The sequence below is a fragment of the Pseudochaenichthys georgianus genome, chromosome 5 (genome assembly GCF_902827115.2).
Source record: "Pseudochaenichthys georgianus chromosome 5, fPseGeo1.2, whole genome shotgun sequence".
NCBI lineage: Eukaryota > Metazoa > Chordata > Actinopteri > Perciformes > Channichthyidae > Pseudochaenichthys > Pseudochaenichthys georgianus.
In genome coordinates, this window is record NC_047507.1 from 42,759,842 (window position 1) to 42,784,443 (window position 24,602).

The following is a 24,602-nucleotide window of genomic DNA, read 5'->3' on the forward strand; positions in this document are numbered from 1 at the left end:
TTTCCAAGTTTACTCGGCAGTTTGTTTCGTTAGCTAACGTTAGCTAAAGCTAGCGCTACTAGTTAGTTACGCAATGGTTTTTTGCTTTGCTCCGGGTTGCAGCCACAGGTCTTCGCATGAAACGTGCTCGTTCTTTCGTTTCCCGGCCAATGTTTTCCAAAGGAGAGTCTGGATTCGTGCCATGAGGTAAGCTGACGTTACATTTTTGTCCATGTCACGGTGAAATGTAAATGACGGGTAGTGACTGTATCGCCGTTTTAGAGATGGCGCTGCTGAAAAGACCGCAACATAAGTAAAGATAATGAATACATCCTATTAAAACCTGTGTGGCTTATATGATAAGTCTAATTAGTACAAGCAGCATAACGTTTCACCATGTGACTAAAGATTGTAGTCATGAAATCAGTTTGACATATTGAACTAATAACAAATCACCTCTGGCTGGCAGAGAACTCTCTGCTCCATAGCTTCTCTTGTACATTTTACATTTATATTCAATTTAATATTCCATCCCTCACATACTTTTGTATATATAATAACTTATATTTTGTTTTTCTTGTTATGCTGCTGCAACACAAACATTTCCTAAATTGGGATCAATACAGTAATATCTTATCTTAATTAAGAAATCTAACTATTATAATTAGTGTAGCAGCTGACACCTATTTTCAATATGGATTAATCTACCTTTATTTCTTTTAGTTCAATTTTGATCTATACAAATGTCAAATAGTGAAAATGTTCACGAGACAAAGTGCAAGGTTATATCTTTAGATGTTTTGTTTTAGCCTATGTACTGTATGTCTTAATGCTCTTGTATGTAACGGTGTGACTTCCATGAAACTAATATTTTATATCTTCCCAACAGACGAGCTAACAGGAAGCCCAATGCCTGTTCCTGCATCTGCAGCTGTCATGTTCTTTTACAAAAGAGAAAAATGCCTGTTCCCTTTAAAGCACAGAATGTAGAAGAGCATTCCTACTGTCTGAGAGGGATAAGTGATGGAATGGAGGAAGAAGCTGCGTGTCTAATGACTGAGGAGGAAGCAGGTCCATCAACACAGGCGGCTGCTGATGAAGATCCTCAACCACTATCTGAGAATGCCGAGGAGCAAGCGACCACGGTAGAAGCAAAACTTCAATCTCAGCAAAGACACATAATGCAGCTAGAGATCCAGCTCGAGGAGTCCAAGGCAAAGCAGAGTTACTGCCGTGACAAGTATTCTGCCTCTCAGCTGAGTGAAAAGGTTCTTCGGATGGAGACAGGATTGCCAGATAGAGACACATTCAGTGCTGTGTGTGAGTATGTTGCTCGTTTTGAGGGTTCCATTACATACCCAGAAGGTTGGTTCCCCAAATCACTGAGTCTTGAAGACCAAGTTTTCATGACCCTCATGAAACTACGTCATCATTACACACACCTTCATCTGGCTGCACTCTTTCACTGCGGTGAAAGCACCGTCAGAAATGTGATTAACATTTATAGAGGTTCTCCATAAATTACTTTTTAAGGACATAATGAGTGCTGTTCCCAGCCGGGAGAAAGATAAAACCAGCTTGCCTTCTTCATTTCGGCACATCCAAAACTGCAGAATGATAGTGGATTGTACAGACATCAAAATTGCTATCCCCAAGCAAATGGATATCCAGAAAGAGACCTACTCTGCTTACCGTGGCATGCACTCCTTCAAACTACTGCTGGGGGTAGCACCACATGCTGTGATCACATACTGCAGCACACTATACCCAGGATCAACAAGTGACAAAGAGATAGTACGGGATTCTGGTGTTCTTCAGCATTTCAAACCTGGAGATCTGATATTGGCTGACAAGGGATTCTTAATCCAGAACATTCTTCCTGAAGGAGTCACTGTCAACATTCCCCCATTCCTCTGTCATGGCCAACTGACACACAGTGAAGCACAGGCTACAAAGCTTATCGCACAACATAAGATTCACGTCGAGAGCAAATGCTCGTTTGAAAGAATTTAGGATCCTAAAGTTCATTCCATCTCACCCGAGGCACTTCGCAGATAAACTGGTGCATGTATGTTGCGCACTAGTGAACTTCCAACGTCCTCTCATAAAAGAGGTGGCAGAAAAATAGTGTCTTTTCACATGTAAACACATGTTTCATACACATCTTTTCAACTCTGTAAGCCCCCCTCCCCCCTCTCAATCAACTTCCTCTTGACTGACTTTTCTGTTTATTTTATTTTACTATATTTATTTGTTTGCCTGTCCTTGTTTCTCTACCCTCCCTCATACTGTAAAGCGTCTTTGAGTTGTAGAAAAGCGCTATATAAATCAAATGTATTATTATACTTTGTTTTACATTTTTAGTTCATACAATACAATACAACTTTATTTATAAAGCACTTTAAACCTCCAGACCAAAGTGCTGTACAGGCAAATAGATAACACACAGCTCAGCTCACACACCATACAACAAGTACAAGTAAAAACAAAAAACTATTTAAATGCAAAAAAAAAAACACTCTAAAAGATGTTGAAACGCCAAATGTTAAAACGCTAAGGAGAAGAGGTGGGTTTTAAGAAGCGATTTAAAAGCAGGCAGTGTGGCGGCCTGTCTGATCTCCAGGGGCAGAGCGTTCCACAGTTTGGGAGCCGCTACAGAGAAGCAACGGTCCCCTCTGAGCTTTGACCTGTTTCATTAAACTCAAACAATGTCTTTAAACTGGGTGCATTTTATTTCTTTTATTTAGGTTCTGTTTAATACACATGTTGATGTGCTGATAATATCTGCAAATATAAATCTTTAAACTGTCTTTTTACCTTAAAGTCTGGCCTCTTGGGTAGACTCATGTTTGTTTTCTGTATTTATCTATCAAAAAACGTTCCTCCAAAGAATGGTTTGTGGTTTGGGATTCAGAGGCAGGCTTGAATCAAGAAACCACAATAGTTTTCTGCACGGACTGCCTTTTTTTATTAAGAAATATTATTTTGTAAATATGTTATTCTCTGTAGTCAGAAACCTAACACTCTAACAACCACAACATTGCAAAGGTGAGTAAATGTAAATTAAAAACTATTCACAATTTCTTAAAATTACTATATTTGAAAATGATAGATTTATGATCTTTTTCATCGAACATATGAACGACTCAAACAAGGATCGCAGCAGCTACAAGAAAGATCTTCAAAGGGGAACCATAACATCCTGAAGATGAGTTTTCTCTAAAAAAAATATTTAATTTGAACAGCAGTGCTCTCTGAACTCAGAACAAGTCAATTAATATGCCTTTTTGTTTTTCTGTCTTTTTCAGAAAATAACCACAACGGTGACAAAGGTGATTATTCCGGCAGTGCCAGCTTTGGAAGCATGTGGGCCTTGACAAAGTTAGGAAACAGGTTAGGCTGCCAATTGTCATCTCGGGCTATCGGAATGATGACACTGTCTTTCGTAGTCCAGACCACAAAGTAGCAAGTCTCTCTTGCAGTGAGGTGAAGCTGACCTTGCACTTGGTGCCAGTAAGGATGCTCCTCATGCAGGCTGAATGTTTCTCCCTCCTTACTGACACAGAAGCCCTTGATTTGCAATGCTTCACTAATTGTCATTTCCCTGGCTCCGTAGGGACACTTTACCTCCAGCACAGCGGGAGACCCTACCAGACCATCTGGAGATGCCCCCAACACTCCTGATTGGGAGAGCCACAAACCTGACTCATGGACCTGCATCTGGGTTGCAGTGGTGAATGCCCTGACGCCCTCACATTCATTCATAGTCCCCCACTGTACAGACAAAGCACCATCAAGGGCCTGTTGTTGCCCTAGCACCCTGGCACTAAGGGAAGCAGTCGCACGCTTTGACCTCAGGACAGCTCCAAAGTTGCTGGCAGTCAACCTTCCTTTCCTGAACAAATGCCAGTTTGGGTTGGTTCGCTGACCAGTGGTAGCCACCTGAATTGCCCTCTGTTGCTCCTCAGACAATGCCATGCTTGCCACAATTGCCTCAGGTCCCTGATGCCCAACAGATTTGATAATTTCAGGAACAGTAAGTGTTTCCAAGCTGTAGTGTTCCTCTTCTGGCTCGGGGGAGAGAAGCCAAGACATTCCTGAGAACCTGCCCCCGAGTCTGTCCCTCAGCCAGTCACGATCTTTGGAGGTGGGCTCTCTTGTCAGCGGGTTGAGTGAGTTATTGGTTGGAGGAAATAGCTCCTACACTGAATGCGTACGTTTAGCTGCCTTTGACTTCTTCCACTGACGGGGTGTCAGTGCAGCTGAAACTGTGGATGGCAAAGATGGCTAATGCAGCTGCATGACTGCATTTCCATTCTCCACGTGGGCATTCACATTTTGTGGAGAGAATTCCCTCTTCTCCTGTAGATGCCTGTGGTGGTGGGATTGTTTTATTATTTAAAATATTTACATTTGTAATGCCTTCCCAATTATCCCTTTAATTGTTTATAGCCTACTGTATGTTTATTTCATGGATATTTCTGTGTTTTCTGTGTAATATTTGTAATAAAGATTTCATGTGACACATAAAATGGATGTGTTGATGGGAATTAATGTCACTAATGTGAATAAATTAACTCTAGGTTAACGGTACTCTTGCTATCACTACTCACCGACACTCTATAAACCTTCTCCCTCATGCTAGCCCTGACAACACCGGTAAGCACACCTTCATCTAGGCTGCACTGTTGTACGTGTCCTGACTTGTAGTGGTTCTCTCCTCTATCTCCAATCTTCTTGTCATCTTTGTAAAACGATATCAGACTGGTCATTGACACAGCCATGACTTCCAGTTAAATTCAGTTTGGCTCAAATGAAAAGCTTTGTTAAAATATGCAAGCGCGCGAAAGTCAGTTGAAACGATCTAAAGTTGGCGTGACGTTGAAGTCGTGCGACCCTGCTGCTGTACTTTTTTGTAGTTCGTTTATAGCATAACGTTAGCATTTTGCTTCTGGCGACTAGATTTATGATTAAAACATTATAAAAGTAAGATAGACATGTGGATATTATCCGGCTGAACAAAACGTGATCCGTCTCTTAAATGTGTGTCAACCACAGACCTTATTTCGAGCTATTTTCCAAAATCCTATGGAGAAATTGCATTGCGTTTTTGACGAAGGAACCGGAAGGAGTTTACATCCGGGTTTTAGGACGCGTCACTGCGGTTCTCTATCCCATCGTTTAAAAAAGCTAGTTAGTTAAAAACTTTAATTAAAAGAACACACAGTATTTTTGTTAAATAAATCCGTTGTCCATATGCGGCATTGAAAATCAAAATATAAAAAAAAGAATGAAAGTAGCCAAAATGAATACCAAAAAACAAATGCAGGCAGTACGCCTGCCTATAATAAAGAGTATATATCTTTATTATTAAATGTTATGTAACATTGTAATCATGCTAGTAATTCCAATATTTATAGAATGTACCAGTAATCTGATTACATCGGTTTTTATGTAACTGGAAGGGAATACAGTTAGTCAAGTTCCGTTGGTTTTTTTGCAGACTCCCCACTTGAATGGGACTCGAGGCATCTATTGGACGTTAATAACAGGATTTCACTCCTCAGCTTTTCTTTTAGACTTTTTATTTAATAGATTATGCAGCAGCTTTATTCAGCAGTTTTATTCAGGTGAAAAACCTTTAAACAAGAAAGGTGCATTTTAGTGATCAAAACAATCAAAACATGTAAATAAACCTCACTATAATGCTTCTAACAAACAAAATGAACATGAATGAATAACTTTCTCCCCTTTTTAGCAGGACTCTTCAGTGATTCAACAGGATTCAAAGTAAATCAAAAATTAAACTTTCCAAATATAAATCCCTCTCTCTCCCACCTATCCATCCGAAGATAATAATAATAATAATAATTTCAATTTATATAGCTCCTTTCACGAAACCCAAGGACGCTTTACAATGGGAAGTAACAAAACAAAAAGTAATAATCAGATACATAGGCTGAAGAAAACAAAACAGGAACAGGTTGCTGAGTACTGTATATTAGTTGAGGCCAAAGGCCTGAGTGAACAGATGGTGTTTGAGGTGTTTTTTGAAGGTGTCCAGAGTGTCTGCATTCCTGATTGCAGAGGGGAGAGAATTCCAGAGGGTGGGGGCTGCGACACTGAAGGCTCTGTTGCCAAATGTTTTCAGCTTGGAGCGCTGGATGGAGAGCAGCCCTTTGTCAGAGGACCGCAGGTGACGAGAGGGGGTGTAGGGCTGAAGGAGGTCAGAGATGTATGGAGGGGCTAGGGAGTGGAGAGATGTGTAGGTTAGCAGGAGGAGTTTGTACTGGATGCGTGACTCAGGGTGTATGCAGGAATCCTGAAGTCAAATGTAATACCTTTTAAGACCTTTTTTAAGACCCTTTCCATACATTTTAAGACCTCATCGCAACTTGGAGTTCTAACCGGTTACATTGGTGACACAATTTACCTCACATTTACTATATTGATTGTAAGATAGCACAACTAAACAGAGTGCAGACAGACAGACTACTGAAGCCTCCTCTCCACATGAACTTCAACCTCTCTGTGGGTCAGGGTTAATGCAGTATGCTGCTTTGCTGCTTCTGTACTCTGTGCTCTTTCATTCCAGTAGAACCATCAGAAACCAGTAGAAACCAGTATTTGACCAATAAACAAAACAATTGACAAAACTTTGAACTATGAAATATATGAAACTTTGGTGAGCTTCAGCGGGGTAATGCCATATAGGAGCTCCCTGTGGTGACACGTTATGGGACATAATTCACCTCTCTTATTGTGTTGCCACACGGACCCTTTAGTGGGAACACCTGGAGAGTTAGCCTCCATTCCTGCTAGCTCGTTAAGCAGAGCAGACGATGTGTTGACCTCTCTATATTTAATGGATAATAAAGATTGGAACTCCGTTCTGAATACACCGCCTCCGAACTCCCTTTTCCTGGCGCTACACTGGTGACCCTGACGTTTCCGAGAAAGTTTCCGGAAAATTAACGAGCATGGCTGAACGCGATGTGTTCGTAAAGCTGCCGGAATTCTGGGAGCACGCCGCGGAGGCATGGTTCGCACATGTGGAGGCGCACTTCGCCTGCCGACAGGTCCGTGACGGGGACCTGAAATACTACCATGTGGTAGCAGCGCTGGGCTGCTCTACGTCGTCCAGGTTGGTGGGATTCATCGCAGCCCCCCCACATCATGGCAAATATGAGGCGATTAAGGCCCTTCTCCTTAAGACATTTAGCTTATCTGCTAAGGAGAGGGCCCGCCAGTTACTTGACATTCAAGGCCTGGGAGACAGCAAGCCATCTCAGCTAATGGAGAAAATGCTAAATCTGCTAGGGGGGGGAAGATCCCCGGATTTTATTCACGGAGATTTTCCTGCGTCACTTGCCTCCCCGGGTCCAGACGGCGCTGGCCAACACGCCTGTCACGGAGCCGCGGGCCTTGGCTGAGGAAGCGGATCGTTTTTTCCTGGCTACACAACAGCCCGGTGCAGAGACGTTAGCCGCGACGCGCAGCAGCCCATCTGCAGTCAAGACAGCATGGCGGGGGCCGGACACGGCTTGCAGCCGGCGTGGAGACACCGGAGAGTGCTCTTACCACTCACGTTTCGGGACAAGGGCGAAGAGATGCATCGCTCCGTGCAGCTACAAACCCCCGGGAAACGGAGGGGCCGGCGCTCGGTAGTGGCCCTGAGCGTCGGCGGCACGTGCAGGCTCCTCTTCGTCAGCGACAGCGTTTCGGGGAGCCTGTTTCTGTGTGACACGGGCGCTCAACGGAGCGTAGTTCTCGCGTCGAGTGAAGACGTCACCCGGGGAGGGCACGGACCGCGATTGACGACGGCTAACGGCGGTCCCATTCGCACGTACGGCGTGAGGCCTATGTGTTTGTGCATCGGAGGACAGCGTTTCAGCTGGGATTTCGTGACAGCAGACATTTCTTTTCCCCTCCTCGGAGCGGATTTTTGGTGTGCTCATGGACTCTTAGTGGACGTTAAGAATAGGCGTTTGATTGATGCCTTGACGTTTTCTTCCCTCGTGTGCACACTTGGCAGCGCAGCGTACGACGGGCTGTCAGGCTCGCTGTCAGGGGCAGACACGTTTCTCAGACTGTTGGCCGAGTTTCCAGACCTGTCGCTGCCCACCTTCTCTGCGCTTACCACTAAGCATGGCGTGGAGCACCACGTCACTACCGAGGGGCCTCCTGTCTACACCAGGGCCCGGCGGTTGAACCCTTCTAAGCTGGCTGTGGCGAGGGCGGAGTTTGCAACCATGGAGCGCCTGGGCATTGTCCGCCGCTCTGACAGTCCTTGGGCTTCCCCCCTGCACGTCGTCCCCAAACCGAACGGCGGGTTCCGCCCGTGCGGGGATTACCGCCGACTCAACGACGCCACTACGCCTGACCGCTATCCAGTGCTGCACATTCAGGACTTTTCGGCGCATCTGGCCGGTACAGGGGTGTTTTCCAAGGTGGACCTGGTGCGTGGATACCACCAGGTGCCCATGCACCCCCTGGACATTCCCAAGACGGCAGTGATAACACCCTTTGGACTTTTTGAGTTCCTGCGGATGCCTTTTGGACTCAAGAATGCCGCTCAGACGTTCCAGCGCCTGATGGATTCGGTACTGCGGGACCTGCCGTTTGTGTTTGTCTACCTCGACGACATACTCGTCGCCAGCGCTTCAGTGCAGGAGCACCTGTCCCACCTCCGAGCCCTTTTCACACGGCTCAACGAACACGGATTAATCATCAATCCGGCAAAGTGCCAGTTCGGGGTGTCTGACATTGATTTCCTGGGGCACCGCGTCACCAAGGGCGGTGCGACACCTCTGCCAGCGAAGGTGGAGGCTGTTGCGGCTTTTCCTCGCCCGCTGACAGCCCGGTCGCTCCGTGAGTTTCTGGGGATGGTGACCTTCTACCACCGTTTCATCGCCCGGGCCGCACACATCATGCGGCCGCTGTATGAAGCGTTGAAAGGCAAGACCCCCGTCCAGGCAATCGACTGGACAGCAGAGGCGGACGTCGCTTTTGCTGAGGTCAAGACCGCGTTGGCTCAGGCGGCTTTGCTGGCACACCCATCATCTACGGCTCCCATTTCCATCACCACGGACGCGTCGGACTACGCGGTCGGCGCAGTGCACGAGCAGTGGGTGGAGGGCGCTTGGCAGCCGCTCGCCTTTTTCAGCCGCCAGCTGACGCCCAGAGAACGCAGGTACAGCGCCTTTGACCGAGAGCTCCTTGGACTTTATTTGGCCGTGCGGCACTTCCGTTTCATGCTGGAAGGCCGTGAATTTACGGCGTTTGTCGACCACAAGCCGCTCACCTTCGCCATGTCAAAAGTGGCGGAGCCTTGGTCGGCACGTCAGCAGCGGCAGCTTTCCTACATATCAGAGTTCACTACGGACATTAAGCACGTGGCTGGCAAGTCGAACCTGGTTGCTGATTGTCTCTCCAGAGTCGTCATCGGTGCCGTCCAGTTGGGCCTGGACTATACTCGCATGGCGGCGGACCAGGTCACAGATCCCGGCGTCCAGGCTCTGAAGGTGGAGGGCGCGGGGCTGCGCTTGGAGGACGTGGTGTTCGGCGACGCGGGCATTACTCTCCTGTGTGACGTTTCCACGGGCCTGGCGCGGCCTGTCGTCCCTGCCAGCTGGAGGCACTCTGTGTTCGAAGCGGTGCACGGCCTATCACACCCCGGCGTTAAACCTTCGGTGCGCTTGGTGGCCGCGAAGTTCGTCTGGCATGGGCTGAAAAAGGATGTGAGGACTTGGGCCAGGGAGTGCGTGGCTTGTCAACGCGCTAAGGTGCACCGCCACACGAAGGCCCCGTTGGAGCGTTTCCTGGTGCCTGAGAGGAGGTTTGATCACGTCAACATTGACCTGGTTGGTCCGTTGCCTTCCTCTCAGGGGTTTTCCTACCTCCTCACCATGGTGGACAGAACGACCCGTTGGCCGGAGGCAGTTCCGCTCGTTTCGACATCAGCCGCAGACGTTGCCCGGGCCTTCATTGCAACGTGGGTTTGTCGTTTTGGCACCCCGTCAGACATTTCCTCAGACAGGGGCTCTCAGTTCACGTCCGAGCTCTGGAACGCTGTGGCAGGCGGTTTGGGGGTCAAGCTGCACAGGACTACCGCTTACCACCCTCAGGCTAACGGCCTCTGCGAGCGCTTTCATCGCTCCATGAAGGCGTCCCTCAAGGCGTCCCTCAAGGCCGGCCTTACGGACGGTAACTGGGTCGACAAGCTGCCCTGGGTGATACTGGGCCTGAGGACCGCACCTAAGGAAGATCTGCAGTGTTCTACAGCGGAGATGGTCTACGGTCAGCCGCTGAGAGTTCCCGGGGATTTCCTCCCAAATGCTTCAGCTCCCTGGTCTGCCACGGCCCAGCGAGTTTTTCTGCGTGACGCGGCGGAGGCTTTCGCTCCAGTCCCGACTACTCAGCACGGTGCGCCAGGGTCTCAAGTTCCCGCGGAGCTACGCTCAGCTGGGCACGTTTTCATCCGTCACGACGCACACAGAGGCCCCCTGCAGCCCCCTTACGACGGACCTTTCCGGGTTTTGGAACACGGTGAAAAACACCTGGTGGTCGACATGGGCGGTAAGGCTGAGCACGTCTCGGTTGACCGGGTGAAGGCTGCTCACTTGGACGTGGACCGGCCGGTGGTGCTGGCTCGGCCGCCGAGACGGGGCCGACCCCCGGCTTTGATTCCTGTCAGGGAGTGTGGACCTGTTTTTTCCGGTCCCTCCTCTGTCAGGGGCCGCACGGGCGGAGGTCGCTGTACCGACTCCGGTGCGCAGGTCTCGTGGGGGCAGGCGGATTGTTCCTCCCCGCCATACGGATTTTGTTTACACGTGAATTCTGGGGGGGCTTGTGTGGTGACACGTTATGGGACATAATTCACCTCTCTTATTGTGTTGCCACACGGACCCTTTAGTGGGAACACCTGGAGAGTTAGCCTCCATTCCTGCTAGCTCGTTAAGCAGAGCAGACGATGTGTTGACCTCTCTATATTTAATGGATAATAAAGAGTGGAACTCCGTTCTGAATACACCGCCTCCGACTCCCTTTTCCTGGCGCTACACCCTCACAAATACCCAGGGGTTAAATTGGGCTGGGGCTGTCCGGGGCTAAGCCCGGCACATTGGACGATGCTCTAACGTCATCACCCTCACACATTTGTCATATGTTTACAAAAAACGATATATATGTTAAGACTTTTCTCGTTCTTAATATAGACTATATTTAGGGTCGATATGTGTTGACCTTACTTTAAAATAGCAGATCTCTGTGAACGGATATAGTTTGGCTTAGACAGGCCCCACGAGGACGCATACAGTAAAACACATACGCAAACGCAAAAAAGTCTTCCGTTCAAGCGCATTCGATTCATTAACGTGTCCGTTCACACTAGACCGCTGGAAATGCTGGACGCGCTGTAGTACATATGCCAGGCCTGTAAGTGGCGCTGCTGCCGCCACAAAATACACCAACAGCAGCGAAGAAGACCCCGGAGCATGGTTGCCCTTCTGTTTATTCTCCGCGGTGGACGGCGTGTTCTCCTGCTGTATCTCTCTCAGGTAGTCCACCAGCAGATAACCCCCGCCCCCCACAGAGCGGAGCAAGGCAACGAAACTTAAAATAAGAAGCAGCATTTTATGGCACGCTATGCATGGGGCCAACTTGAGGGGGCGTCCCGACATGTTGTTTCAGTAAATTAAAGGGTGTTTCATGTTGTCGTTGCTGTGGACCTTCTTAATACCTTGGAAAATGCCGTTTAATACTTTTTAATAGCCTTAATTTTCGCAAAATTGATTTATCAACTTTTAATACTTTTTAAGACCCCGCGGACACCCTGTGACTTGACCGGGAGCCAGTGAAGGTGGATGAGGGTAGGGGTGATGTGTTGCCAGGGCTTAGTGTGGGTGAGGAGCCTGGCTGCAGAGTTCTGGATGTACTGGAGCCTGTCCAGGGCTTTGCTGTTGACCCCGAACAGAACTCCATTGCAGTAGTCCAGACGAGAGGAGATGAACTTATGAATTAATGTTTCTGCAACGGGGTCGGGGAGAGAGGGCCGGAGTCTGGAGATGTTTCGTAGATGAAAGAAAGCGGTTTTGACAGTAGACCTGATGTGGGAGTTGAAGGTGAGGCTAGAGTCCAGAGTGACGCCCAGGCTGCGAACCTCAGGGGAAGGGTGGATGAAGCCGCCATCGATGGTGAGGAGCAGATCTCCAACCTTCCGGGGCAGTGTTTTTGGGGCCACAACCATGAGCTCTGTTTTGTTATTGTTGAGTTTAAGTAGATGTTTTGACATCCAGGCTTGGATGTCGCAGAGGCAGTTGACAAGTGACAGTGGGGGTAGCTGGGATGATGGATTGGTACTGATGTAGAGTTGGGTGTCGTCGGCATAGGAGTGGAAGTTGAGACCATGTCGGCGGATGATTTCACCGAGGGGGAGCATGTAGATGTTGAATAGAAGGGGGCCGAGCACCGAACCTTGTGGCACACCTTGGTTGACAGGGGCTGGGGGAGAGCTGGATTTTCCGATGGTCACAAACGGTTGCCTGTTGGAGAGGTAGGAATGAAACCAGGAGAGGGCTGTACCAGAGACGCCAAGGTAGACGGATAGGCGGTTGAGTAGGATAGTGTGCGAGACTGTGTCGAATGCGGCGGAGATGTCCAGGAGGATAAGGATGCTGACGAGGCCTGAATCGGCGGCTATGAGGAGGTCATTGGTTATTTTAATAAGGGCCGTCTCTGTGCTGTGGTTGGATCTGAAGCCTGGTTGGAAGGGTTCGTAGAGCTCATGGTCGGACATATGATGGTGGAGTTGGGCAGCAACTGCTCTTTCCATGATCTTGCTAAGAAAAGGAAGGTTGGAGATCGGCCGGAAGTCGCTGGGGTCCTCGGGTCGAGACCAGGTTTTTTGACGATGGGGGTGACAGCTGCTATCTTGAGGACGGCGGGAACCTTGCCTGATTCCAGGGAGGAGTTGATAACCAACAGAGCGTCCAAGCACAGAATGCCCCCCACAACCAGCGCACCACACTGAAACCTACTCTCTGAGCAATGCTGCGCAGAGTGACACGTGACACACACACAAACAATCCAAACAGAACATAACATCAGCGGCTCTGCGGAGCTCTTACACAACATTTTGATCTGCTCTTCTTTCTACTTAGTAGAAAAATGCCTCCCGTCTGCATGCTTCCGTCTCCCTGGATCGCACACAGCAACTATTTAAATACCTTCTTCCTACTGCAGCTGGGGCTCTCCGATTAGGGTGATTGCACCCAGCTTGCTAGAGGCAGGACTGCCTGCGATCGTTTACACCTGTTGATTATCCCTACTAATTGGTGACTTGTTTTCTGACTACTTGTAGTCTGTTTTTACTTATATTTAGAAGTAGCAATCAATACATTTCCCAATATAAGGAAGGTTCATTTAAGGGTTAACAGACCTTCTGGGGGTGGGATGTTCCAGTCTGAGTCGAGCTGGGGAACCCTGCTGTGTCAGGACAAGTTTGAGAAAGGAGAAGCATTTTCTCTAAAGCTAAAGTCAACATGTTCTCTGTGCAGGACAGCATCTATAGACAACGCCATTTGTTGAACTTAGAGCCAAACTTTCCAAAGTTAAAATGTTTACTTTTGTTCACTAGAATTGGGCACTTGGTAACAACATCATTCCAAGAGCAAAACTGTGCATCTTTCAGTCATTTTGGTGTGATTCCGTCATACAACAAAAGCATCTTTCCAGTCCTTACCAAGTCATTTAGAGGACATAATAAGAGACGGAAATCAGGTTCAACAATTTAAAAACAACTAACTGTTGGCACAGTGAACATTTCATTACAAAAAGGGTTAGGACGTTGCATAAGGTATTGGCTTACAGTTAGTCTAATAAACACTATACGGCCCGGCGCCAATAACAATATTTGGCAAGTTGCTGAAACACATAATTACAAGTGTGTGAGGAGGACAGAGTGCTTTGAAAATAACTTTATTGTCCATAAGAAATAACAGTGAAAAGAACAGGACATATCACTGCTTGCATTCTGTTTCTCACTCCCAACTCTCACCGTGTAGCTATGTCATTCCAAATGCCACATGGAGTATATGGATATAGATTTGCTGTAGAGGTAATTAATGTTGGAACATTTATATTTGTAATACTTAACAGTTACTCGTGCATTCTTTTTTTGACAAACCTGAAAACTCTGCAGTGAGAACACAAGCTTCCACGTAAAGGAAAGAGAACATTGGATTGATTTTGTCTGCCATCATTTAAAAGAGTCCAAAACAAAGCCCATTTTGGAGTAGAAGTTTACTGAAGCCAAGCCTCAGAATAAAACAGATCCATTCAGATTCAGTCAGGTAGCAGCGCTGCCACGTCCTTCAGAATCATTACCAATTTGAAATAACAAAGTCAAGCCTACCCTATGTAGAGAAAAGCATTGGCTTTGCAACATAGTCACAGTTTTATTAAAGAAAGCCTACTCAAAACGTAAAACAAACAAATGAAAGCACTTATTTATATATGGACCGTTGACAAATGTAAACTTTCTTTCCTTTCACATTTCCATCCGTCCAATTCAAGCATAGCTACGTCTGCGCTGTCCTCAGTGCCCGAGAAGCCCAGTGCCTGCAGGAACACAGAAACTCGGAGATTAAAGCAAAAACTAACTTTCACTAAAAATAAAACCAAATCATTCAAACGTATTACATAACAATACTGCACAATACAGTAAAGAGTTAACACGACCAATTGATTCAACCGAAGAGTAGGATCACAAATACAAACATTTGGTCAACTTTCCGTGTTCCAGTTGTACTACATGAGGTGGGTCTTCAGAAAGTGGCTTCAATGCTAAGGTGTCCAAACAGGCTCAAATCCTTCTCCTTAATAAAGGACAGTGTGGATTGGAAATGTTATGAAGAGGCAAGACCCGATACAATACTAAGATAAAGATGTAGTGTTGGGGACGTCACTGGATCAATGCCTGCATCTCACTTTGCTCAGAAATGAGATGAACTCAACGACATGGTACGGATATCCCTTTACATTGGAATGCACCAATGAAGAGAACAGAGATGCTAGCTTACTACTTGATACAAGTCAAGTTGCAGCATAGTGAACTCTGAAATGTTGAGCACTCCTACGTATCATGTATAGCAGGGTCCCCAAATGGTCTTGGCAGATTTGGAACATGTTGGAGTGGAAAGGGGTTATTGAGGATACTGAATCCATTTCAAGGATCAATAACAGCAGTTTTAACCAGAAGATGGCAATATGTGTACTCTCTGATTCTGACTGCAATGAGTAGTGCTGCGACCATTGGATATACAGAGCACAAGATTCAAATGACCATCTCTCCTGTGGACAATTGTTCTTCATGAAAATAAGCAATCTGACCAATCCAAATGATCCAGAATCCACTAAATCTCCCAAAGTGACCCAAAATTCATCAAAATCAGCCCATAGTGTCTACAAATATTGCCTTTTTCTGTTTAAAACTGCTATTATTGATCGGGAAACGTCAGATATGGATTCAGTATCCTCAATAACCCCCAAAGGCACTCAAGAATTCAGCCTTTTTAAAACTATTCTTTACATAGCCTATAATACTAATTCATGCTAATTAACGCAACATAATGCTCATTTTGAAAATTGCCCAACAATCATGTTAGCATCCGGCAGTTTCTTTGTGTTGGGGACCCATACTCAACATTTCTAACATAACACTTTGGTGTGATCAACATTTCCGGGTTCAAAATTGGCAAATAAGAGGAAAAGTGTAGAAGAAAACAAACATATCAAATGGAGAGAAAGCATGTTTACCTTTAAATCCCTCTTCAGGCATTCTCACTGTGAAGGAAAGAGATGAGACACAGTATTATTATAGATTATCTTTTATTAATGCCATATCTTTTAGGAGAAGATAATGACATACCCTGATAGACATCATCCATTGCAGCATAGTCTGCTATTGGCTCATCAGCCTGAAAGGGAACAATGAATGAATGTTGTGGACCAAAGGAAAGGATCTGCAGGGCTTGGGATTTCCATAGTAACAGGGTACCTTTAGACAGATGATGCTCTCTGGGATGACGCCCAGACTACCCAGAGTTGCTGAGTCGTCCGTCAGACTTTCACCGTTGATGGAGAGGTTCTGGTCGAACGGAGCCACGGAGAAGGCATGCATAATCTACAGGGTGTGGAGCACAGCAATGTTAGTTCTGTGAACACAGAACATTCATTGACTGTGGAGCACAGTCAATAAATGCTTTTTAGAAACTGTTCTGGTCAGTGCTTTCAGATACTTGAGTAGAAGGACAGATTGGGTTTATGTGAACCTACTTTCCTCTATTCACCCTCTCGATGTCATTCTACATTCACCTGAATGCGTCAGGCTTGTATCCACTCGTGTGGAGCCCTCACCTGTATTTTTAGCTCTTTAAGTGTCTGATTAGCAGAAACAATCAGCGCTTTCTCTCCTCTGAGTTTCCTGTGCCGGGTGCTCCTCCTGATTCCACCTAGTCTGGTCATTTTGGTCCCAGGGACGGTAGCTGCTGATGCTGAGCTGCCGTCATCCAACTTTAGCCGCTTTGCACCATCTTGAGACTGAAACAAAGTACTGATTAATAGCTGCTAGGTGTAACCATGTGTTTATTTCTCACCTTTGCCAGCACAAACAAATGCTTGAAGCTTGGCTAGGTCAAAAGCCAGCACCAGTTAGTTACATGTTTTGTAATGATCCAACTGAAAAACCCAGCCCAATGTTGCCAACTCTTTTCAATTGAAAGTACCCGTGATCCAGTGGCGAACCGTGTCTCTCAACTGGACCTTCTGTAGATACAAGATCTGATTGGTTGCTTTCTTTTCTAACACAAAACTACTGAAATGCGTAGAGCATGGTCCGAGAAGGACAAACAAATCAACGTAACACTGTAATATTACAGATCAACAACACAGATACCATTCTCATTTATTCATTTTATTTATATAATTAAATCGATTTTTAGTTTGTTTTATCTGAGTGTTCCAGGGTATTCTCTGAATACCTTGAAGGCCCTGACGGTTCGCCACTGCCGTGATCACAGGTCACTAATTTTAGTGAAAAAAATGGCTGAGTTGGCAACACTGACAGCCCGTCCATCCTAAGCCCCTCCCCTCATTATGAACAAACACATGTCATAGTAAATGTAACCAGTGGACATGGCTATTGTTAGCACACAGCTGTCAAGCTAGCAGCTTGCAACAGTCAGAGAGCAGAGTGCAGACTGGCAGGCTGGCAGAGTGCAGAGTGCAGACTGGCAGGCTGGCAGAGTGCAGACTGGCAGGCTGGCAGAGTGCAGACTGGCAGGCTGGCCTTCCAATTATTGCATTTGGGAAGAATAAAATCATTTCATTTTGTATTGCCCTTTTACAGCCAGAGATACTGGATTTGTTTTCCCTTTTTGCCAAGCATTTGATTTATAGATGACTTGTCTGACAACTGTTATTTCTTGTTGATTTATTAATCAGCCTTCACATTGAAAGATAAGGATTAGGATTGAGGGTTAGTCTCCACACGGCTTTCAACATGGCATTCAGGAGACTAGCAGCTAACAGTGCTTACTACCAGCTACGAGGGGAACCAGAGGGGGGACAAGACGCTACTGTTAACAACTCAGGACTGTGTTATCAGCAGTGAGCGCTGTGTGAGCTGCGTAAACAAAACTCAGCCAAGACTTCAGCACACTATATCTTTACAATGAAAACAGTTGTTTGGAGCTATATCAATGCTCTGATGTGAATATATATACTTTTACTGCTGTTGCTGTTGCTAGTCAGAGTAATGGACTCACCTGGCTGAAGTCTGAGTCTCTCTCTCCATCCACCTTTGGAGGCTCTTCCCTCTCCTCCTTCTCTTCCTTCTCCTCCTCTGCCTCAGAGCTGCTGGCAGTCAGCTCCGGAGCACCCTCCTTTATTATCTATGCAGAGGACAAATATTAAGATTGTGGGCATCACATTCTAAACATTAGGTGAAAAAAAACTATTGTTACTGTTTGGAAGTCCTAAAATGTCCTTTTGTCATACCCTCTGGTCCTCCATGACTTTGCGGATGTAGATGGTTGCTTGGGTGTACTCTCTGAGGTCCCTCTGCTGCTGGAACAGGAAGCTCTCTCTGCACTCCCAACAGAGATCTGAACACAAACGTGAGCCAAAGCGTTTAAAGCAACACTCCCACTAAAGGAGCAAGGTATTCACAAAGCACACTTTTTCCCACAGGCAATGAGTGTTTGCTATTTAATAATACATTTGGAGTATCAGTCAAAGTGAACAGAAAAGCATCAGAATAAACTTTGTAAAGCTGAGCCATGCACACGGAGGAGAAGCCTTTCCCCCTGGGACTGTGCACCCTTACCAGGCTGAGTGGTGTACTGCGTGGTGGTGGCGCCACTGGGTGTGGTCTGTTTGAAGCAGTGGATGGAGATGGGCTGGTCCACAATGAAAAGCCGGCTGATCACTTCCCACTCGCTGGGCCAGAGCAGGGCTACACTGTGCAGGACAAACAGCACAACATGAGACCACAGCAGAGTCAGTCGCTGTGTAGCGGCCAAAATCATAAAAATATAGAAAGAAATATAAATCAAAGCAAAGTGCCGCTGAGGCACCCGTCAGCTAATCTTACGCATGGGAAAGAATCAAGATCCGAGCAAAAGTAGTTTCAGTGCGATTTATTATACACACATCAAGCCTTTCTCTTCCTTCTTACCCGATGGTAAAAAACCATAAGCCTACCGGGTGCGCCACTCACTACCACCTGTTTCCCATATTTATAATAAGCAGGCCTCCCCTCCCCCGGTGCCCAAAGGCTGCCTTTACAAAAACAGAGGCATAGTACTTATTTGATAAACTTAAATAAGAATTAAAAGGAAGATTTACTATAAGCAAAAAAGAACAATAAAATAAATGGATAACTATTAAATAATATAAGCTCCTAGATATGGCTTCATCATACCGGCCCCTAATTGTGATGCAATAGCAAATCAATTACAACAAAACATTCTATGGAGCCCGGTAACACCTTTAAATATTTTAAACTACGCAAAATATCTCATTACATTTTTGTTTATCATACAAAATCTACAAATATGCATATATTAGGGCTGTCAAGTTAACGCGTTAATAATACCATCTACAAGCTGATGCTGACAGCCCCGCTCCTGCCGCCCGCTTGTGGCAGACCACACTTCCACGCTCACCGGCAGGCACCGACTGGCTATTGGGAGGACCGGGAGGGTGTGTGTGTGTGTGGCCCGAGCGAGCGAGAGAGAGACCTTACGTGCATTGTTGTTGTTAGCATCTGGTGCTAGCTAGCTGTGCTAACAGATATAAGGAGCTGTTTAAATGACAACTGCGCCGAGCACTTGACTTTATGCAGGCAGCCAGACAGTGGGACATTGTACGAGAAGTCAGCACGGATAGTGCGCGCAACATGATCACAGCGTCCAGGCAGCTGAGGATCAGCTGACACAGTTGTGATTGGTCTGTCATTGAGAATAGATTCAACTTCACAAAAGGCAGTTTGTAGCATTTCAACCTGATGTTGAAGAACTGAAAAGAGTACTTTTTTCACCAGCCTGATCAGTCTTTCCCACACTCCTCCAAAGTGTGCTCCTGATGGGGGATTGAACAGCCACCTGACTTGCCCAGAGAGCAGGGAATCCTGGATCCTTTTGTGATCACACTGGTTTAGAGCAGTCTCCAGTTCTTTCTGAGCGCCTACAAAGTTGGTCCCACGATCTGTTCTGATTGTTAGAGTTGGTCCTCTTCGACATGAAAACCGCCTTATGGCGTTGATGCAGGAGTTAGTATCCAAGGTACTCGCCACCTCCAGATGAATAGCTCGACTCACAAGGCAGGTGAATATTACCCCCCACGCTTCACCTGGCCTCGACCTCTTTTAACCACGATGGGTCCGAAATAGTCAATACATGAGAGAAAGGTGGAAGGTCTGGAGCCACACGATCTTCAGGTAGGTCAGACATTTTTTGTTCTCCAACTCTAGCTTGCATGCGTCTACAAAAAACACAAGCCTTTATTATTCTCTTGGTAAGGTCGATAGCTTGAGTTGCCGAAGCCACAGATTTGAGACAATCATCCACATAAAAGCTGCGCTGAATGGTTTCCAGTACTTCCATGCTGTATTTACTGGTATTGTCTCTTGACACTTGTTGCAAGGCAAAGCTGGCTATGCTTGGGGATGATACTGCACCAAAGAGATGCAAATTCATAGATAGACCTCCAGTCGTTTGCTGATGTCTCCTTGAGGCCACCACAAAAAACCTGAGATAGTCACGGTGGTCTTCCTGTACTTGTACTTGGTAGTACATTGCTTCAATGTCAGCCATTATTGCAATTTTCTCCTGACGGAAACGAAGCAAGACGCCTAGAAGGGGATTAATCAAGTCCAGACCTTGGAGGAGTTCAGCATTAAGGGACCTTCCTTTAAATGAAGATGAACAGTCAAATAAAACGCTGAGTTTCTTCTTTCTTTTATGGTAAACCCCATGATGCGGGAGGTACCAGAGCCTGCCGTCTGATCTTTGAAGTTGATCTTGTGGAACCTTTTCGGCATAGCCCTTTTCCAGTACCTTTTCCATGAAGGCTTTATATTCTTCAGCGTAAACTGAATCCCTCTTGAATTTCCCAGCAAGGTTGGTTGTGCGATGTAGTGCCATGTTGTAATTGTTAGGCAGGGCCAAGTCCTTATCACGGAAGGGAAGAGGTATGTTGTAATGTCCGTTTTTGATGATTATTGAACTTACAGCCAAGTCCATGAATTTCCTGTCCTCACATGACATCTCTCTTTTTTCCTCATATTCCTTTTCAGGGAAATCCTGGTTGTACTGTGAGACTAGCTGGTCCCTCAAATTATCCAGTGAAATTCTATTGACGGTTGCTGACATTGTTTCAGAAGTATCCATAGCAGTGTGAGATTTGAGGGGCCCATTGACCACCCATCCAAACATTGTCTTCACTGCATATGGTCCATTACCCTCACTGTGGATTATATCCCAGGGTTCCAAGATTTTGGGAACATTCATCCCTATCAGCATTTCAATGTCTGCATCAATTTCCTTGATTTGGATCTGACTGAGATGAGGCCATTTTTCAAGATCGGAGTGTGTGAGAAGGTTTTCCTTTGAGACAGGAATCTTAGTTTGTGTATACACTTTGGGCAAGTTGAGAAATTGTCTTCCATCTATGTTTCCTATTTCCAGACCTGTGATTTCATAGCTTTCTGCATTCCTTTTTTGTCCCATTGTGCGGAGTAGAATTTCAGTCTTTTGTCCTTTAGTATTCAGTTGGTTCATTAGGTTTTTAGTACAGAATGTGGCCGTGCTCCCCGGGTCAAGAAAGGCGTAGGTTTGAATATACTTGCTTCCTTTTGCTGCTTTAACTTGCACCGGAACAATAGCAAGGGCACAATCCTCACCGGCCCCTGTTGACTGATCAGCTGATACCTTCGCACTGTTGATGGACGCTCGCTTTGGTTCTGTTCTACTGTTTTGCAGGGTGACTTGTTTTGAATTTAATTCATCAATATGCAGCAGTGTTGGATGTTTCCTTTGGCATGTTAGACAGTTTAGCTTCAATGTACAGTCTTTGCTCATGTGACCCTTCTTAAGGCAACCAAAACAGTAACCATTTGTCTTTATATAATTAACCTTTTGGTCGTGGGGCTCTGCTTTGAGTTTTAAGCAGTTCACTACTGCATGCCTGCCTTGACAGAAACTACATAGGGTTGTAGGGGCAGCTTTGATGTAGGTGGGTTGCTGCACCTTAAATGCCTGTAGCATGGTGTCATAATGTTCAGTTGCGGCGACAGCCGTGGCAAAGCTACTGCTCCTTTTAGGTGTTCTGAGGTCAGTTGTCCTATTGTTGGTCATTATCCTTTTAGTGGGATTTGAGTCTTTAATTTCTCCAAACACTGGGTGTAATAATATGCAGGGTTCGTACGGGTGCTTGAAATCCTTGAAAAATGACGTGGTGTTTTCAAGGTTGGGAAATGCTTGCATTTTGGGAATGGTGCTTGAACTTGTAAATGCTTTACTTTTACAATAAATTGCTGTCTGACTGAATAGTTCGCTTTTTAGATTAAAAGAAAATAATTGATTCGCTTCTACATAAAACAGATCCGCTGCGGCCTTCCCGCGCTATGCGCGCGACCTGCAAGTGTTTGTGTTACGTGTGACCTGGGCATTCTGATGAGAGTGATAGATGACTGTGTGCCAGGAGGTTGCAGTTTCAACGAGCGTTGGCTAGCAGAAGACAAATACATGGCTAAGACGAGGGTCAAGCTCACGAGTAGCCTCCTGCAAAGTTTGCAAATATAAGGATGCGAGAGTCTGCGCTGACGAGCCACATGAAAGGTACGCCGTAGTAGAGCATTTTATATTAGGCTAACGTTGCATGTTACATTTGTTTAAGCCAGGGGTGGGGAACCTCCGGCATACGGCCCGGAGACAATTTGATACGGCCCTCGAGGTAATTTATAAACACACGCAAAAAAGAAAAAAAATGTAAGAAATCTAGACCGCAAAAAAATTAAACAAGCGAGTGCCTGTTTTTCCTGGCCAAGGTCAGGGTCCTTGAACACAACACGAGCCTAACGTGTCTGTCATCACGTGGTATATGTCTCGACTTACAGGGGTGCAGTTTTGACGGAGAGCACCAGAACGCCACTCCAGCACTTCAGAAATTGCGGTACCCATAAGGAGCCGTACACATGCCGCAGTTTCTGCGTGGCTGTGTCTTTAGTTGAAAGCCCAGTGGCGATCTGTTCATCTGTCATACTGATCATACAGTCATTAACTTTGTTGTTATTAGCATCTGGTTAGCTAGCTATGCTAACGAATATAAGACGCTTTTTCTACAACCAGTGACGTAAAGGCACATCTTTATATGATCATTATAAAAAAATAAGAGAATAAAGTAAACTACATAAAATACTATATGACAGTAAAAAAAAAAGTTGTTATTAATAAAGAAGAATACAGTTTGAAAGGGGAGTGATTTGTCAAATATTCATAAAGAAAAATAAATCTGCTTCCAGTTCTGTTTCATATGGGTGTTGAGAGATGTATCCATAGATCTCCTAATTTTGCTCTCAAAGTGCACCAGATTGATGCTTTTAACTTATCTTCCCGGGGGAGCATGCCCCTGGACCCCCCTAGAGGAGGTTAGGTCGCCCCCCCCCCACTTAAATCATGTTCACAACTAAATACATTTGCACACATCTTGTGTCCATATCTTTCTGTTTTGGTGGTCACGCCACACCGTGCACGTGCATGCATACGCGAGTCATGGTGAGATATCTGGATTAAGAGGTTGCTTTTTATTTGCACAGAATGAAATGAATGGGCGGTGATTTTAGTTTTTTTAAGCAGAGGTCAATCATTTGTACAGCCCTCTGAGGATATTGTAAAAATTGAAATGGCCCTTGAGGAAAAAGGTTCCCCACCCCTGGTTTAAGCTAACGTTAGCGAGCTGAATAGCGAACTCGATGAGGGATAGTCATAATTGCAGGGGACAATCATTTCAGAGGAGCGTACCTATGTTATGTGCGTTACAGTCCCCATCCTGTGGTGTTCAGAGGATGAAGCACTCACTGCATTTCGTGTTATAGTCACGAAATATAATCTATTGATTCGACCCAGAGCGATTTTGAAAGCAATGTATTTCTACTGGTAGTATGTTTCGTGCCTAAACCAAATGTGACTTGCTCTATCGAAATCAGTCACATTGACCCGAAGACACATTTTCGTCTGGGGAAAGCTTGCGAGTGTGTTTGTGTATTTCTGCGTTTGTGTACCGGGGAAACACTCACAAGAAACACCGGCTGTTGTTATGCTTGCTGTGACGGTACATTAGTCCGTTCTCTGCTTGTAATTATGCCGAAGCTTCAAAGTTGTATTTATCATCTGAATTTGCCGAAACAAGTTTAATATTCTGAAAGCCAAGACTTTGTTTATTTGAAAACAGATTCAAACAAACTGTCTTTTATATAAAATTGAAGTATTATAGTAAAACTACATTTTGCTTTAATCCCATGTAATTGTAGAATGAACACAGTCTTCCTTTGAAGATGTATAAGTCAGGTGTCTTGAGTAGTCAACATTACCTAAAATCATTGTACACATTTGTAAATATTATTTTCCACTTGTTACCATTGTGAGTCTATTTTTACGCAGCTCTGCGTGATTTTATGGCTACAATCAGACTAATACGCTACCAGAGGTGGAATAAGTACTCAGATATTGTACTTGAGTAAAAGTAGAAGTACTCAGATCTTGTAGTAAAAGTAGAAGTACTCAGATCTTGTACTTGAGTAAAAGTAGAAGTACTCAGATCTTGTAGAGAAATTATAAGTACTCAGATCTTGTACTTGAGTAAAAGTAGAAGTACCAGAGTGTAGGAATACTCTGTTACAGTCAAAGTCCTGCATTCAAAATGTTCCTCAAGTGAAAGTAGAAAAGTATTATCATCACAATATAGTGAAAGTAGCGACAGTAAAAGTAGTCGTTGTGCAGATTGGTCCATTTCAGAATAATATGATATGTTTTATAATGATTGATCATGAAAGTGTTCTCAAA

The 24,602-nt window shown here is 45.5% G+C and overlaps 1 protein-coding gene across 4 annotated transcripts in view; it reads right to left on the minus strand.

Moving 5' to 3' along the window:
• Nucleotides 1–13,940: 13,940 nt before the first annotated feature.
• Nucleotides 13,941–24,602, minus strand: part of usp48 (ubiquitin specific peptidase 48) — a 29,518-nt gene continuing 18,856 nt past the window's right edge. For 3 of the 4 annotated variants that reach the window (XM_034082852.2, XM_034082854.2, XM_034082853.2), the window contains 8 exons: nt 18,365–18,498; nt 18,037–18,143; nt 17,805–17,930; nt 16,396–16,578; nt 16,037–16,162; nt 15,908–15,956; nt 15,796–15,822; nt 13,941–14,598 (listed from right to left, as the gene is read on the minus strand). In XM_034082852.2, coding sequence (XP_033938743.1) covers nt 14,576–14,598; nt 15,796–15,822; nt 15,908–15,956; nt 16,037–16,162; nt 16,396–16,578; nt 17,805–17,930; nt 18,037–18,143; nt 18,365–18,498 — 775 coding nt within the window. In that variant the 3' untranslated portion in view covers nt 13,941–14,575. Of the gene's footprint in view, nt 14,599–15,795; nt 15,823–15,907; nt 15,957–16,036; nt 16,163–16,395; nt 16,579–17,804; nt 17,931–18,036; nt 18,144–18,364; nt 18,499–24,602 lie in introns of those variants that run through there. The other variant, XM_034082856.2, reaches the window with a different exon arrangement.